The following is an 18,223-nucleotide window of genomic DNA, read 5'->3' on the forward strand; positions in this document are numbered from 1 at the left end:
AACATGACAGCAACCTAGGTGTCCAGTAACAGATGAATGGATAAACGCAGCTGTGGTGTATATACAACAATGGAATATTATTTAACCATAAAAAGAAGGAAATCTTGCCATTTGCCCAACATCAATGGACCTTAAGGGCATTATGCTAAGTAAAATATGTCAGACAAAGAAAGACAAGAGTTGATGATCTCACTTATATGCAGAACCTTAAAAAAAGAAAAAAAAAACACCCCCCCAAAAATCACAAATACAGAAAACCAATTGGGGGCTTCCAGAGGTGGGGGCTGGGCAAAATGGTAAAGATGGTCAAAAGGTCCAACTTCCAATTATAAAATAAATAAACCCTGAAGATGTAATGAACATCATGGTGACTACAGTTAATAACACTGTAGTGCATATTTAAAAGTTGCTATAAGTGAATCACAAAAGTTCCCATCAGAAGAAACATTTTGTAACTGTGTGTGGTAATGGAAGCTAACCAGATTTATTGTGGTGACCACTGTGCAACTTATATTCCATATAAGTATAAAGGGTCAGGGTTAGGGTTAGGGTTATTACTTATAACCTAAGTTGTAAGTTGTAAGTTATAACCCTAACATGCTTATATGGAATTATTATATCATACACCTGAAACTACTATGTTACAACTCAACTGCATCTCAGTAAAAATAAATAAATAATAAACAGTGCAATTAATGGATGCCTGAAGATGTATTCATTTAAGAAATCATAGCTCTTCCTCTTCTAGCCACGATAAGGTAGCAAAGACTGGATTTACTGTCTTCCTGATATAGCCAAAACTGACTTTTCATGACACTGGACACAAGGCAATATGGGACAGTGATGACAGGAAAAACAAGCAAGGTGAGCCCTACCTCTGCACAAGCTTATCCAGAAGGAGCTGCCTAGAGGTGGAGCAAAGCCAAGCCCAGTGCACCCTCAGTAAAAGAGAAGCTGGGAGCCCAGAGGGACACAGGTAATAGTGTGCAAGACATAGGTAAGACTGCAGAAATTTGAAGAGTCCCTCCTGAGTATCCATCAGAGTACTAAGCACTCTACACATGTGAAGAAACTCCCCAAGGCCAAGGAAAGAACCACCTTTTAAAAGGAGGAAAGAGTCAAGGCATTCAATAAACACCAAGCAAAATGCCAACGAAGAAAACTATACCAAGGAACACAATAATTCAAAGCTGCACGCAACCAGTGATAAGGAGAAAATCATAAAGCAGCTCTAGAAAAACAACATGCTGCAGTAAAACAACAAAGATAATGACAGTAGATCCCTCGCAAGAAAAAAAAAATTCAGCCAATACGACAGTGTTGCAACATCTTTAATGTAGTGAAAGATAAATAATGCCAACCTGGGATTCTATACCGAGCAAAAATATTTTCAAATAGAGTTGTATCACCAGCCAAAGGAGCTTATCAGCAGAGGACATGCATTACAGAAATGTTAAAGGATGATGGATATTGGTAACAAATCCAAGTATGTGTCTACAAAAAGGAATAAATGAAGTGGAAACAGCTACAGAAATAAATTTATGCCATTTTTCTAATTACTTAAATCTCTTTTAAGAATAATATCTTTTGGGGGGCGCCCAGGTAGCTCAAAGCATCTGTTTCTTGATTTCAGCTCAGGTCTTGTTCTCAAGGTCATGAGTTCAAGCCCTGCGCTGGGCTCCACATTGGGTGTGGAGCCTACTTAAAAAAAGAACAATAGATTTTTTTTTAACAAAATTAATCATGAAGCATGGGTTTTAAAGCATACACAAAAGTTAAAAGTGCATAACAATAGCACAAAGACCAGAGAAAAATAATAAAAGTACTTAATATAACATTCTTGTATATGAAATGTTTTATTCATGTGATAGTAGTTTGATAAGGAAAGTTACACAGTTCCCACCCTAAAGCAATCAATAAAATAAAGAATAAAAGTGAATAGTCAAAGAAACAAAATAGAATCATAAACAATATTCAATTATGTCAAACAATGGCAAAAAAAAGTGAAACAAACGAGAATAGAGAAATAGAGAATAAGAAAACAAGAGATTTTTAAATATCAATAATCATATTAAAGGTAAACAGTCTGAATATTCCAATTGAAGGCAGCCATTAAGATGAAAAAGCAAGACCCAACAATATGCTGCCTTACTAGAAAAACGTTTTAAATAAACAAACATAAATAGCTTAAGAATAAAAAGACAGGAAAGAACAGATTATGCTAACACCAATCCAAAGTAAACTGGAGTAGTTATATAAATAGCAGGCATAACAGAATTCATAGCAAAGAATATTACCAGGGATAAAAAAAAAAAGACTATTTTAAGATAATAGAGAGCAGTCCATCATGAGACATGACAAAATTAAATATTTCTGCACTTCGCAACAGGGCCTCAAAATACTTGAAACAAATGCTAACAGAACTGAAAAGAAAAATAGAAAAATTCGCAATTATCCTTAACTCACATTTAAAGAATTTTCTACTAAACAACAGAACATAAAATTTGATAAAGAAAAAATGACAACCTACCAAAATACAGAGCTACATGGTGTTCATGGGTCTAAAGAGTCAATAATGCCAAGATCAAATCTCTACAAATGGATCTACAAACTGAATAAAATCTCAATCAAAATCCCAGCAGGATTTTTGTAGAAATTAACATGTTGATTCATATAGAAATGCAAAGGATCTAGATGAGACAAAACAACTTTGACAAACAAATGTGATGACTAACAATACCTATTTACGTTAATGTGACAATACTCAAGACAGTATGGCATTGGTCTCAAGATAGACAAACAGATTAATGGAACAGAAAACACTCCAGATATAAGCCTACACATACATGAACATTTCATTTCTGACAAAGGTGCAAAGGTAAATAAGAGGAAAGGACATTCTTTTCAACAAATGGTGCCTGGACAATCAGATATCTATGTACAAACGTTTATGAGTCCATACATCACATTACACACAAAATGGATCACTGACCTAAGAGTAAACCAAAACTATGGAAGTTCTGGAACAAAACTTAGAAGAAAATCATGTGTGACTCTGGTTTAGGGGGAGATTCTGTACACACACCAAAGTCACAATCCATGAAAGAACAAGCTGATAAACTAAACTTCATCAATATTAAAATTTTGTTCTTTCAAAGAACTGCTGAGAATAAGAAGTCAATTACAGATGGAAAGAAAATATTTGCAAAGCATACATCAGAAAAAAGTCTTGTATCTATAATAATAGTAAGAAAACACAATAATAAAAATTCAAAACTCAGTAATAAAACAACCCAATTAAAAATGGGTAAAAGAGGGGTGCCTGGGTGGCTCAGTAGTTTAAGTGTCCAACTTTTGGTTTCAGCTCCGATCATAATATCAGGGTCCTGAAATCAAGCCCTATTATCAGGCTCCACACTCAGTGCAGAGTGTGCTTGTCCCTATCCCTCCCCACGCTTGCTCTCTCTCTTTCTCAAATAAATAAAAATCTTCTTTAAAAATGTGTAAAGGATCTGAAGAGATACATCACAAAAGAAGAAACAGAGATGTCAAGTGAGCACATGAGATCATTAGACATTAAGGAACTGCAAATCACATCCACAAGATTGTGCCAAGCCTTTGGTGAAGATGCAAAAGAAAAAGGAATTCTCATTACTTCTGGTAGGAACTCTTATATATGCTGGTCCAGCCAATGGGACATCAGTTTGGCCGTTTAACAAAAAATGTAAATAGATACTTATCATATGAAGCCATTCCAGTCCTAACCATTTACCCAAGGTAACTGAAAGCATATGTCCACGCCAAGGCTTCTATGCAAATATGTACAGCAGCTTCACTCCTAAGTCCCCCAAAACCAGAAATAAGCCAAGTATCTATCCAAATACCAACAGATTATCAAACTCTGGCATACCCATACAATGTAATAGTATTCAGCCATAAAAAGGAAGTACTGAAATTCACTACAAAATAAATAAATATCAAAATAATTACACTGAATACAGAAGCCAGGCAAAGGAAAAATTACACAGAACATTTATGCACAGTTCTAGAAAATGAAAACTAATCTAGAGTGACAGTGTGGTTCAGGGGTTGCATGAAAAAGCTTTTGGGGGTGAAGATATATCCATTATACTGGCTGATTAAGGTTTCATAGGTATAGACATGTCAAAGCTCACCAATTTTTTTTCCTAAAAAACACGCATTTTATTGTACATCAATTATAACATAGAGCAGCTGTTAAAGGTACCTTAAAAAGAAGACACATTACAATAAACCACGTCTCAGGAACAACACAAATCACAACAGAGTGAGCGTCAGTACCACCAATGTGCTGGACAGTGTCATGTCCACACAGACCTTCCTCACCGACTATCTCACAACAGTCATGTGGTACAGATGTCATTATTTTCATTTCACAACAGAAGAAACTGAGATACAAAGTTCAGAAGGAAACTTGCCTAATGAAATACAATGTAGTGAGGGAGGCTCAGCCCAGGGCTTCTCCCTTGATCCATGACTCTGTCTACTGGTAGGGAAGGCTGCTCACCATTCAACCAAGAATGCCACTGATTGATAGGGGTACCTGGGGGGCTCAGTCAGTTGTCTGCCTTCAGGTCAGATCACGATCTCAAGGTCCTGGGATCCAGTCCAGCATCGACCTCCCTGCTTGGCGGGCAATCTCTTTCTCCCTCTCCCTCTGCCCCTCCTCCTGCTTGTTCGTTTTCTCTCTCTCTCACTCTCACATGGTCTCTCAAATAAATAAATAAAATCATAAAAAAAAAAAAAAGAATGCCATCAATGAGTGAATAAATGTGCTCTGAGCACATAAGTAAAAAGAATGACATCCTGACTCCACGGTTCCCAGTATGTGTTCTTATTGTTAAGACAGCAGACATGTCTGCTGAAAGAGAAAATGCTCAGGGACTCGCACCAAGGGCGCGTCCAAATGGTTTACACCTTCGATTGCACACTACAGGCTTTAGAGATTCAAAAACCAGTTACCAAAATGGGTATTTTGTGAAAAGCAAATTCAGTTTTACTTTTAAAAGATGGGAGAAATGGACTGCCACTCTTCCTAATTTACACAGGCAGAATTAACTTCCCGTCCTTTACGAACATCTTACATATTGCATTTAATTGCTCTTGGACATCTGCTCTCTACAGTTTAAATGTGATCCTTAAAAGCTACTTACTTAACTTGATACATAAACATAACAGAATATTCAGAGGCAAAGGAAGCTTTATTATAGCTAGACAACAGGAAAGTAACATGCTGCTTACAAAATGAGTAATCTGGTTTCCTAAAATACCAAGTTACTACTTTTTAAAAATACAAGAAAAAATAAAACAAAGATGAGAACAATAGGCACTAACATCACTCTGAGGTCAGAAGCAGGAAATTACTTAGAATCAAAATCGCTGATTAATTCTATATCTTTACTTATATAATTCGGACATATAAGACAAAAAAAAACAATTTTATTAAAGTAATACATGCAGTTGAAGGAAATGAAATATTCCTGCAATAGTAATTCTCCAACTCACTGTGTGTAACCACTCTTGGATGTTAATTTCAGTCTACCTCCTCCCCAGAACTGTAGCTCACACATTTAGTAATGTTCACTGAGTGCCTAGCAACCTGAGGGGTCAAACTCCAGGAGTAAGATTTGTATGCTTTTTTACATTTTATATTTAAGACATGATTTTGAGTTAATTTCTGTACAATGAGATTTAGGTTAAAGTTTTTTTTCTTTTTTACTTTACTTCTTGCATATGGATGTGCAACTTTTCTAGTATCACACTTTCTGCCCCGAATTATCTGTGCTCCTGTGTCAAATACCATCTGGCCACACTGGATGGGTCTACTTCCAGGTTCTGTTGTGTTCACTGATCAACAGGTTTATCCTTTCACCAATACCACACTGGATCTGCAGGAAACAAATTCTCTTGGTTTTCCTTAATCCGAGCATGTCCTTATTTCTTTCATTCTTAAAGGACATTTTCTCCAAATACAGAAGTTTCTCAGTTCACAAGTCTTTCTTTTCATCCTTTAGTAATGTTGTTCCACTTATTTCTGGATTTCCTTGCTTCTGATGAGAAATCTAATTCATTCAAGTCATTGTCTCCCTATAAACAATGTGTTATTTTCCTCTGACTTTCAAGGGATTTTTTTGTTGGTTGGGTGGTCTTGGGTTTGTGATTTCAAGCAGTGTCTGATGTGCCTGGTCATGGATCTTTTTGGGCTTATCTTGTGTGGGCTCCCTCAGCTTCTGAAATCCTTCTGTTTACGTCTCTCAACATATTTACAAAGTCTTCATCCGTTATTCCTCCAAATACTTCTTTTTTTCCGAACCACACTTTCTCTTTTCCTTTTGATATCCTTCTGACACAAATGCTAAACACTTCAGTTTCGTCCCATAGGTCCCTGAGGTTCAGTTCATTCACTCAGGCTGGTTTCTCTGTTATTCAGACAAAATAGTTGCTAGTGATCCATCCTCAAGTTCACTCTCTCTTTCTTCTGTCATCTTTATTCTGTCTTTAGTCCATCCACCCTGCTTCTTATTTTGGCTAATATATTTTCCAGTCCTAAAGTGGGATACTCTATACCTTTTATATCTTTTCTGAAACTTGCTATGTTTCCATTTGTTTACACAGTGAAGGCCTGAAATTAAGGCCCAATATCACATGCTTTCTAACATCTAGGGAAACCAGGTGAACCACAAATGGCCTGACCACAAGCTCCCCTCCCCTCTCTGTTCGCAGGGATAAGTCCCCTAGACAAACAACCCTCCTCACTGAAGAGACCAGGCAGGGCTCCTACATATCTCTGAGGAGTGGATTCTCCAGGGTCAGACTGTAGAATTATTGAAACAAGCCCATCAGGGCACCTGGTTGGCTCAGTTGGTAGAGCATGCAACTCTTGATATCTCAGGCTCCTGAGACTAAAAAAAAAAAATTAAAGAGAAAACAACAACAACAACAACAACAACAACAACAAAAACAAGTCCATTACATCCTCCTGTGGGACCCAGGGGGCAGCCCACCCTCCTGTCACTCTAAAGCTTGCCTCTCACGGTCATGCTGGATCACTCTGCTCCAGATCACACCCTCTATGTGGTCCTATGGATGTCTGCAGTGTCCTCCTACTTTGGAATAGGAGGACATATGACTAAGAAACTGCTACCAATCACATCTATCTGTGGTCAGGTGTCAAGTGTCTAGTCATCCCAAGAAACCTAGAACAGGATTCCCTCCTGCATTAACCACATGAAGAGCAGGAAAATGAAATGGTTCACCCTTAATTCTTGGGAGCACTTTTACAGCAGCCGCTTTAAAATCTGTCTCAGATAATTCTAACATCTATTATCTTAGATGGCATCTGTTGAATGTCTTCTCCCATGCAAGCTGAGATTGTCGGGTTCTTTATATGCTGAGTAATTCTGTCCTGGACATTTTTGTTTCAGCAGTCAATGCTAAATGTATTCAGGATACACATTCCAACCAGCCTTCTGTGGATTGTGGTTTCAGTGTTGCTATGTTTGTGAAGACTCTGGCCAGTTTCGGATCTGGGCAGTGGTCCATCTCTTGGTTCAAATTCTCAGTGTCTGATATGCTGTTTAGTATCAGAGCCACACATGCACATCCCCAGAGTGAGTCAGGAGCTTACAAACGACCTTATGGGATCACCTTGCTTTGTCCCCTCCTCTTTACTGTCTCTTGGTACTTTCCAGTACCCCGGGGCTTCCCATGTTGGACCTCCATTCAGAACACTGGGGTTGTTCCATCTTTCACTTCCAACAACTACAGATATGTCCATGGCCAAATGCAGATGGACAGAGAAAAGAAAAGCAGAACTTACCCCCCACCCCCTTAATGACTGAGGAAGGTTCTCTTCCCCAAGATTCCTGATGTTTTGGGTCCTAGCTGCTCACTACAGGAAGTTCATCTCTCATTTCCCAAACCTGAATATGAGAGAGACTCCTGAAGTTCTCTCTGGCTGTGCCAATGTCCCCTTCTGGGATTTTTTTTTTTTAGACCAGGCCAGTGGATGCCAAGAAAAAAACTGAATTCATATTTTTATTTTCAGCCCAGACCACTCTCCTAAACTGCTTAATTAACACGGCACTTGGATGTTTAACAATTATTTTTAACCAACCACTATTCCTGTCTCTTCTGAATGCACTCTGTCCACAGCTTTCCACATCTCTGCTGCTGAAGGGAACTTCTCAATCTCTCCAGCCAGAATACCTGGAGTCCTTCTCTATACTCCTCTGATCTGTCAGGAGATTCTCTAGGGCCTGTCACCCTCCATCTGGACTATAGCCATAGGCTCCTGGCAGGGAGGGGCTCCTGGCAGGGAGGGGCTCCTGCCTCTCACTTGGCCCTCCTGATACGGACTCTCAACATAGAGATCAGACAGATCTTTAAAAGCCCAAGATCACATGGCCCTCTGCTGAGAAACTGTTGTGAGCCTTTCTCATTCAGGGTAAAAGTGGTAACAACCCTACTGGGACTCCCCTACTGCTTCTCACACAGGACATCCCATCACTCCCCTCCTGACTGGAATGGGGGCAGTGACGGGGAATGTTGCAGGCATAAATGTCTTCTACTATCTGCATGATTAATCTCCTCAATTCCAATCAGTCTTCGCTCCAATGTCACCTTCTCAATGAGGTTTCTTCTGATGCCCTATTCTGAGTGCAACCCCCTCCCCCTGCTCAGGGCCCTTCCCCTACTGCTTTTTCTAGAGCAGTCTAGATTTCCACCATAATTCACAATGTATTCCTTGCCATGCCAGCCGCCCCTCTGCTGCAGTGTCAGCTGGATGACGGCAGTGATCTCTCCGTATTTGTTCACAGCTGCACGCCCAGTGTCTAACCAGTGCACGGCTCAACAAATATTTACTGTGTGAGGAGAATAAATATCCCTAGAACACAGCGTGTGGGCAAAGCACACAGCAGGAGGACAGGAGGTTAAGGAAGCGCCGACAACCCACTTTGAAGGCCTCGTAAACTGAGACGAGGAGCTGAGAGAATCCACGCTATTTTCTCAAATTCACAATGTCCAGGTGTAAATTGCCTTATTCTTGTTCAAGTCCAACAATTTTCTAATAGGGCAGTTATGATACTTGCAGATTTTCTCTCTCCTACCAGATTTTACATGAGCAATTCAAAGGGAATGCTGCTGATTCATATATATGTGTGTGTTTCCTCCATAGCAGCTAACAGGTCAACGGTATAAAGTCAACAAATAACCTCCCCAACACTGTAAGTAAAAGTGGTCACCGAATTACACTTCAAAGTACAAAGAAATGAGAGTCTGCAGTGTGAGAAGCATGTTCATAAACAAACCTAACTTCAGAGAGCGGAAGGAGTGCAGGTCTCTGCAGAGGTCAGCAGAAAGCAGTCCACTAAGCCTGGTGGTGCTGTCCATTGCTCACGACACAGGTAAATGTCTGACACTATACTAGCTCTTGAGAAAAGCAGTCTTATTTTTGTTATTACACTTTTCTTCCTCCTGAAATAGTCTGACCTTATTAATCAGATTTGGCACCGAAAGGTCTTTTGCTATTTATGAAAATCAAATTCACTCTCATAGGATAAAGATGAGTCACTATTAAGGATATTCAAAAGAATGAAGCTCACATTCTGATGCAAACTCTAAGATGATTTCAGCAAAGGTTATAAACAAAACTTTCCAAAATGACTACAGTGTTCAGGACAACATGCACGCAGGATCTAAAAATCCGTATTACTTCACAGACACACCTTAAATAGAGTTCCTGGTCACTTTGCCAAGAAACTGCCTTACTGAGAAGCACAGCCTAGATTCAGATGAACAGGGACACTTCCCACCCTGTTCCCATGACACCTGAGTGCTCTCATTTCCTTCCTCTCATTTTTAATTTGGGGAATGATCAATCCAAATAAAACTTATTAAAGATTATTTTCCCGAAAAGTTTCTAAAAAAATGTTAAAAGTGTACTAGTAGTTAGTCACCAAATGAAGCAAGTGATCAGAATTACCATCACCCAAAGTGAGACAACCTAATATCAAGTGCCACTGCATAAAATGAAAATGAAAAACAGAGTATGGCCCATTGAGTATTTTTGGCTAAATATTCTAACCTACATCTAAATTTGAGGAAATGACTCAGTCATATCCAGAATGTGTAAACCTCAGTAAGATAATTTGTCTGAATAGTGCTATAAAAAACAAAGAGATGGAAGACTTGTCTAGATTTAAAAAACAAAACAAAACAAAAAAACCCAAAGATCTAACCAAATGCAATATATGACATTTAACTAGATCCTGAATTGAAAAAGCAAAGCCAAGAGTCACCACAAACAACATTTTGAAACACATGGGGAATCTGAAATTAATGCTAATATTGTTAGGTATAGTACTAGTTTTGTGGTTATGTAAGAGTTTGTTCTTCCTCCTAGGAAAGGTACGCTGGTCCAGCGAAGGTTCACCTGGTCATTTTGAAATGGCTCAGCAAGAACGAATAGAGGAGGGAAGTGAGAGGAGAGGTGTACGGGGATGGGCAGATCTTGGTGAGGTGCATAAAGAGGTTCATTTTTTCTGCCTTTCAAATTTTCTGGTTTGATTATTCCCAAAATAAAAAGCTGGATGAAATAAAAGAGAACCACAGAGCAGTGGAAGTACTACATACACATCCTGTCCATAGTGATGTATGCCCAAGCAAGAAGCCCTAACAGTTATTTTAATTACAATAAGGTTTCTTGACACAAACCCCAAATCATCTAGAAGAGGCAAGAAACAAAGGCCAGGAATGAGGCAATCAGTCACCATTTTCTGTGCACACTTAAAAGAAATTCCCTAAACCGTCAAAAGAATCCTAATCCTCAGAACTTGTTTTACTTGGTTCTTACAAATGTATTAAAGGATGGTATCATTTGAGGAGCTACTTCTAAGAGGGAATTTTATTTAAAACTATTGGAACATTCTCCCAATGAGACAAACATAGGAGGTAGAGCTTTCTTTAAGGTGAAAAGGCTAGAGAATAAAGTAGAGCTCTGTAGTATACAAAGATTCCCAATTTCGGACATTGCAGGAAGGTCCTATGGTAATAATCTTAATTGTTTTTAAAATGGCTAGTGCTTTCAATCATCAACATTGTATTTTATATTTTATAGTATCTAAAATCAAATATATATATATTTTACAAGTAGAAGTACTGGTTTAAGTATAGGACAATCGGTTACATTAAATTTTTCTAATTACATCTGATATAATACTATTTAAAGAATACTATTTAAAGAATTCGGATCCAATATGTTTCTATAATCCTCTTCATTAACTATATACTTTTAATAGTCATCACTGAACAATCTCTTTTCTCGAAAACATGAAAATTTAGAATACCCATCTAAGAATCACATTATAGTAATGGTCTACTAATACTCATGTTCACTAGGAATATTACTTTCTCCAAAACAATCATTTTTAATTTAACGTGTTTTAAGAAGCTTTATAAAATATACCTTTAAAAAGTTCAAGTAAAAAAAGAAAAAACCCAAAGAAAGCTAAACGCTGGGTTTTGATCAATTTTCTCTGTAAAGTATCATCACAAAAGGACAGAAGTGACGCTGACTAGGACAGCCAGGGGCATCCAAATGGGGAGGTGGGAAGGTACAGCCTCCTCTGGACCACCCAGCACTAAACCTCGCTCAGGCCTATAAGAGCTCAGAAGGGCAGGACTTGCCAGACCTCCCACACTACAGCTTCTAGTCTGCATGTACCTCAGACATTCTACCCTGAGGAATTTACTACAATCTTCATAGTACTAGGAAAGCACCGCATTTACTGTTTCCACAACATTCTCCCCCCACCTCCATTTTCTACCCCCATGTGGCTGTCCACAGCTGCTCCTGTGTGAAGCGGATGAGAGGCGGGGCTGCTGACAGTGACAAGGTTGTGGGCCACACTACTCAAGGAGCATCTACAATAGGAAGCAAACTCAGCATCTTTTAGCTGAAAGAGGTCTACCAATAAGGGAGACAGAAACTAAGAATGGTCTACTGCGTCGATTCTAAGAAGCTCTTACAGTAGTTCACAGCCAAAAAGAGGACATCCCAGGGATCACATTAGCCATGGCAAATCCATCAATTTAAAACCAATTTTAAGGGGGGGGGAAAGTGGTATTTTCATGAAGATCATCTACTATAAGAAAGGGAAGAGAAGTGATATGGTGAAAATATCTGGATCAAAATATCCAGAAGAGGATTTTGCTCCACAGAAATTTCAGAAACCACTCCTTCAGATAATACATTAAACAGACCTTAAAGAAATTGCACTGTTGTATTAAAAAACAAACAAAAAAACTAGGCCCAACTGAGGGTGCATCAGTAACCATTGCACAAACGTGAAAGTGAACCAAAATGTCTGTCTTTCTTCTTCAAAGTGTGAACGTGGCCTCAAGGAGAATTCAACTCCATAGAAAGTGAGACATGACAGAGCTATACGTATATGAGCAATGAACCTGAAAACAACTGAAATACATTTCCTCAGACTCACTTAGGAAGAAAGACAAAGACAGAAAACGATCCTTTATAAGTAGACGGGAAAATGTCGAAGCATTCTGAATTTAATGACAAATAAATTCATTTAATTAAAATTTTAGAAATAATTACAATCATGAGAATACATGGTCCAAAATGAATTAAATTTACAAGTAGTTTCTAATTAGCAGGTCCCTGATTGAGGAAGACCCTAAAGAACTTCAGTACTCTGGAAAGAAAATGCTAATTCCTAGACCTCAAAAGGCAGGGACAGCTCATGAGTGAACAGGGAAAGAGCTCATGTGACCACTCCTGATTCTGCAGGACAGTCAACTAGGCTTCTTTCATCTAGCCAATGCCAACAGTGCTCTCATGCAACTGTTCTACCTTCTTGTGGTTTTAATGCAAAACCATTTCATCTTCAAGATCTGATAAATACCCAAATTACCAGGTTTATCTTTCTCCTACCCCCTATCGCTGCCATCCACTAACTCCCCATCCAAAAAAATTACTGACACATTAAAAACCACTGTATTAATCTCTAAGGGCTGCTACAACAAATTATCATAAACTTGCTGGCTTTAGGAGCACAAAAATCTTCCCATCTCACAGTTCTGGAGGACAGAAGTACAAAATCAAGATGCTGGCAGGGGTGGGACTGGGAGGGTTCCTTCTGGAGGCTTCTGGCTTCTGGTGGCTGCCAGAGATCCCTGGCCTTCCTGGACTCGTGAAGGCCTCTCTCCAATCTCTGTCTTCACAGGACCTTCTCCTGCTTCTCCTCTTCTTATAAAGACACTTGTTTTAAGATTCATTCAGATAATCCAGAATGAGGTCATCTTAAGATCCTTATCACTTTATCTGCAAAGACCCTTTATCCAAATAAAGTCACACTCACAGGTTTCAGGCTGACCTATCTGCAGGGGGCTGGAGGTAGGGAGAAGGTCATTCCACCAGTCATGGTCTTTCTAGGGTTAGTTATATCCTAATTACCAGTAAGTGCTTGCTTCTTTAAAGAATTTCAGAAACACACCACACCATCCTTTTTCTGAACCTTGCTTTATTTCCAATATTATTTATCTGACAATTCTTTTCAACTGGATCCATTTCCACAGAAATCCTTCTTTGAGTGCTTTCATTAGTCACTGAACAAGACTGGCATGGTAAAACAGGCAGGTATTAAGTGCTTTTGCCTGCAAGTAGAGCATTTTTGTGGACTACCAAAGTAGAAGCTTTTTCCTGAGTCTTACACATTGACCCAGATAGTCACCAGTTTCACTGAATTGTATTTTGATTTCTCCTTATCCATCCTCATCAGGATAAACATTCTTATAAAGATAAGGTTAAACATACAATTTTAATCTGTCCAGGCACAAACGTGCCTGAAGTGTTCACACACTGCTTTTCACTTTTATATTGTCTCTGTTATTTAATTCATAAAACTAGTAGGTTATCAACATGCACATCTGAAATGAACCCTACTTTCTGAAACAAAGACCTCATGAATTAGGAATACTTCTAAATTCTCTCATCATACAAAAGAACCAAAGTTTCAGACTGATTGGTTGAGGCAAGATTTCATTATCAATGTCAGGGAAAGGCTTTCTTAAGAGAGTCTTTCCAAAAAAGCAGCTCACATACCTTTTTTGTAGTGACAGATAAAACATCTCAGCTCTATATTCAGGCCACCCACTAACCCCAACCTTTGTCCTGCTGCCCAGACACACACCCAGCTAACATGAGGCCTGGGAAGCCCTGCCCACTCCTCCCATGGGGTCTGACCACATGCGCGTGCTCTTTGTGGGTGTGCACATTTATACAACCACATAAAAGTTGTAAAGTATCAGTGCAATCCTTCAAGAAAAAATGTGACTGATAGAATAATGTAAAAATTAAGAATTGATACAGAAAAGCAAGGAGACACCAGAACAAGAGAGCAACAGGCAGCAAACCCAGCATCTTCTCAACTACCTAAGCTAAAAAAGCACATTTTGAATACAGACTTTGCTACCAAAGCAAACAACACATTATTAGTCTCTTTATCCAAAATGCTGCCTTTTCAATTAATACCCTTTTGCCTTATGCCCTGTGGTTGAGAATAAATCAAGATGAGTGAGAAGAGTTCATACCTCCACCAGGAATAATTGCCAACTTTGTTTCAACCAAGCCCATTTTTGCAGAGGAAGCTAAAAAGGAAAGAATAAAATTAAGTAAAATGCACATCATCAGATTCCAACATTAAGACTTGAAAAAGTTAGTAAAATCAGCTAGAAATATTCTGTTTACTAATTAAACCTGTGTCACAAATCTTTTTAAAAGTCACTTCAGAAGGAATTCAGTTATGGAAATAAGTAAACACTATCTAAATGATGTATATTAAGACATTCACATAACATTTCCCAATAAAAACTGCTCAGCAGTGAATGAATTTTCGATGCAGAAAAACTAAGGTTATAACTACATAATTTGACCTGATAGTGCCAACTCATGTTTGAAGGCTTAGCCCCCATTAATTATTCAGGACGGGGAGAGAGACTGTGTCTGACAAGCAGGAATCTTTAGCTGTCTGAAGAGTCCTCCAAATCAAACAGCTTAATATAACATATCAGATATGGCAGCTTTTCAGGACCAAATCTCTAGTTACTTTTGACAAATGGTTTTACTGTTCTGACAGCTGGACAGGGATCCTCTTTCCACGTTGTATTTTTATGGCTACTTTAAAATATCTTAATTATTTCTTTACTTGCATATCAAAATGTGCTTGGACCACCTCCCATATCCTAATTCCCAAAATCTGCACTCTTTCAGAAATGGACTACATGTACCTTAGCTTTTCCATTTAAAGCTCATGATTTCAGATAAGTAAGTAGAGTTCTGAAATAAAGTGGAAAGCGGGGTGAGTCCACAAGGATTAGCAGCTACAAATCCCAGGAAACAGTCAAAAACTATTGAAAACACAATTATATTGGCTCTATTTTTAACAGGCAGCTGCTTCAGGAGGGATGGTGTGAGCCAGGGGAAGAATGGCAACAAGTATGTTGCCTGCTTTACCCAGTCCTTGGTCCCAGGGCCCCTTAGGTCACCCCAATGTGACCATATGGTGGCAGCGGACAGGGCTCTGCCAGGGTAATAGGAGTGGAGGCCAAGGTGCCAGCATGCCTGGGTTCAAATCCCAGCTCAGCCCCTGATTCTGGGCCATCAGAATCCTGTTGTACCCCAGCTCCCTCAAGCACCCCACAGAGTGCCTTGCAGAGGGCTCTGGGGCCAACTGTGTGATGTAATACATTGTAATACATGTCAGGGGCTTAGAGCAGAGCTGGGCACCGGGTCAGCACTCAGCACATGGCCAGCACTGTTCTCATTATTGTTCTCATTATTATTTTCATAATCGCCTCATCCAACTCACAGGAAACCAAGCAAGAAGTAAGTGAGCCTCAGAGAGATTAAGTTATCATTACTGTAGCTGACAAGAATTAAGTACTTGGACTGGGCACAGGCCACATATTAGCTCCTGTTGTTTCCCTCATCTCAGAGGAGGAAATGGATCTGAAGAGGACAGAGCCAACGAGTCAAATTCACTTCTGTCTGACCCAATTCTTCTTCTCCTCCCCGCCTGCGAAGGCTAACACGAGACTATCAAATTGTTTTCTTAACTGGGAATCTTCAATATTTCATTAAGCCCAACCAAAGGGTGACTTCTACTAAACATTCTATTCAACAACAGGAAAAGAATAAAATATTTGGAATTATCTGAAGAGTAAGCACAAACTTCATTTCTCAAAGGATTACTTCTCACCTGCTACACGTATATCACATGCTAGTGCCAGTTCAAGGCCGCCACCCAAAGCAAGTCCATCTATTGCTGCAATTGTTGGCACTGGAAGATTAGCTGAAATAGAAGGAAAGAGTTTATGTTTCTTCAAGATCGTTACCTTACTATGTGATTTATTTTAGACCTTTTTTTGTGAATTTATTTTTATTTTTTTTTTGTAAGATTTTATTTATTCATGAAAGACAGAGAGTGGCAGAGACACGGGAAGAGGGAGAAGCAGGCTCCCTGTGGGGAGCCCAATACGAGACTCTATCCCAGGATCCGGGATCACGCCCTGAGCCAAAGGCAGATGCTCAACCACTGAGCCACCCAGGTGTCCCGTGAATTTATTTTTAAATGGGATACTATATACAGACTTTTGTAGCCCTTTTGCCTTTAACAAAACAGCCATTTCCTTTGTTATTACTCTTCAAAAACATGCAATGATTGTGTAGAGTTCCACCAAATAAATATGCAATAATGTCTTTAAATCTTCCGATATTGCTGAAATACTTGCATAAATATTTTTTGTTAAATTAGCACAATCACAGTTCTGATTTTGTCATCCTAGGACCTAAAGTCTTTTATGAAATGTGTGGTTCATACAAATTTCTACATGAAATGACTTAGGTATAAACTGTAAAACTCATGATCCTTTATGGGTCACTGTGGTACTCAGAATGACAATCTCATTCAACAAAGTAATACATCTTCTCAAACAACACAAAAGCTGACCAAGGGGCTGCTGGGGTACCGCCCACTAGTTCTATCACTGAGAATGAGGACAACAGGCCAGGCCACAGCTAGAAAATAATCCAACTTTATCAAATAGCACACTTCAGATGGAAGAGGCTTTGAGAAGGTCCTGAGAACCAGTCCAAAAGCATGCCTGGAAAGGCATCAGCCAGCCACAGAGCTCCAACCAGACTTTCTTAAGCCCAGAAGATTATTTTAATGAGATTCTGTAAATTAGAAGACATAGATTTCATTTTTAAAAGTGGTTCAAAAACTGACTGGTTAATTATTCTGTGAAGCAGACTCCTCCTTATTAGCTTTATTTTTGACAATGGGAATGTGAAGCAAGGCTGGCCAAACTTACTACAGTATAAACAGAACTGGCACCATCTCTTAATTGTTCTGATAAAAAATAAATAATAATCATGTGGCATGACGTACTGGCTAATGCTATGAGGGTAATCATACTGTAACATATAAATATAGCAAATCAATACGTTACATACCTTAAACTTATACAATGATATATGGCAATTACATCTCAATTTTTAAAAATAAAATATAAATTAGTAAATAGATAGTCATCCCTAAAAATCTCTTTCTTCAACAGGTATTCTAAAATTGGAAATTCCAGTCAGAGAGGTTCACCCTTTGACTCCTTTTAAAATACACAAATTTGTTGAAGTGCACGGAGTTTTATTCACACATGAAGGAATTTATCAGTCTTATCTTAGGTACAAAGTCTGAAAAGGCTGGGAGGGAACACGTACACATACTGCCGCAGAAGACAAAAGCATTCCCAGAAAAGCAGGGGTGACGGGGCTATGGGACTGTCTGTACCTGCCCAAACATTCTGGGGGAGGTGAGGGCTTGAGAGGCCAAGCCTGACTCAAAGGTGCTCCAGGAGTGCACCTGACAGCACACTTGGTGAAAAAATAAACAGATCGTCACATTAGGGTCTACTGTCAGTAAATAAATTTAATGAAAAAATGGTATCTGGTTAACTATATCTGACAAAAAAAAACAACAACAACAACAACAAAGATAATAAAGGAATATAATGGCAAGTTCATCTGAGAGGCTTCCAAGATCATCTCAAACCACGACAAGTCAAATGGAGTTACTCTGCTACCCACTCTCAATCCTTTCTTTCTAAG

At 38.9% G+C, this 18,223-nt stretch overlaps 1 protein-coding gene across 3 annotated transcripts in view; it reads right to left on the reverse strand.

Moving 5' to 3' along the window:
- The window catches only part of AUH (AU RNA binding methylglutaconyl-CoA hydratase), a 158,409-nt gene that overhangs the window by 77,975 nt on the left and 62,211 nt on the right, over nucleotides 1–18,223 (reverse strand). For all 3 annotated transcript variants that reach the window (XR_012002123.1, XM_025984125.2, XM_025984124.2), the window contains 2 exons: nucleotides 16,317–16,409; nucleotides 14,650–14,706 (listed from right to left, as the gene is read on the reverse strand). Coding sequence is in view for 2 of the 3 variants with exons in the window: in XM_025984125.2 (XP_025839910.1) it covers nucleotides 14,650–14,706; nucleotides 16,317–16,409 (150 nt within the window). In the remaining variant the exon portion in view is untranslated. The remainder of the gene's footprint in view (nucleotides 1–14,649; nucleotides 14,707–16,316; nucleotides 16,410–18,223) is intronic.

This window comes from Vulpes vulpes, chromosome 1 (assembly GCF_048418805.1).
Source record: "Vulpes vulpes isolate BD-2025 chromosome 1, VulVul3, whole genome shotgun sequence".
Lineage (NCBI taxonomy): Eukaryota > Metazoa > Chordata > Mammalia > Carnivora > Canidae > Vulpes > Vulpes vulpes.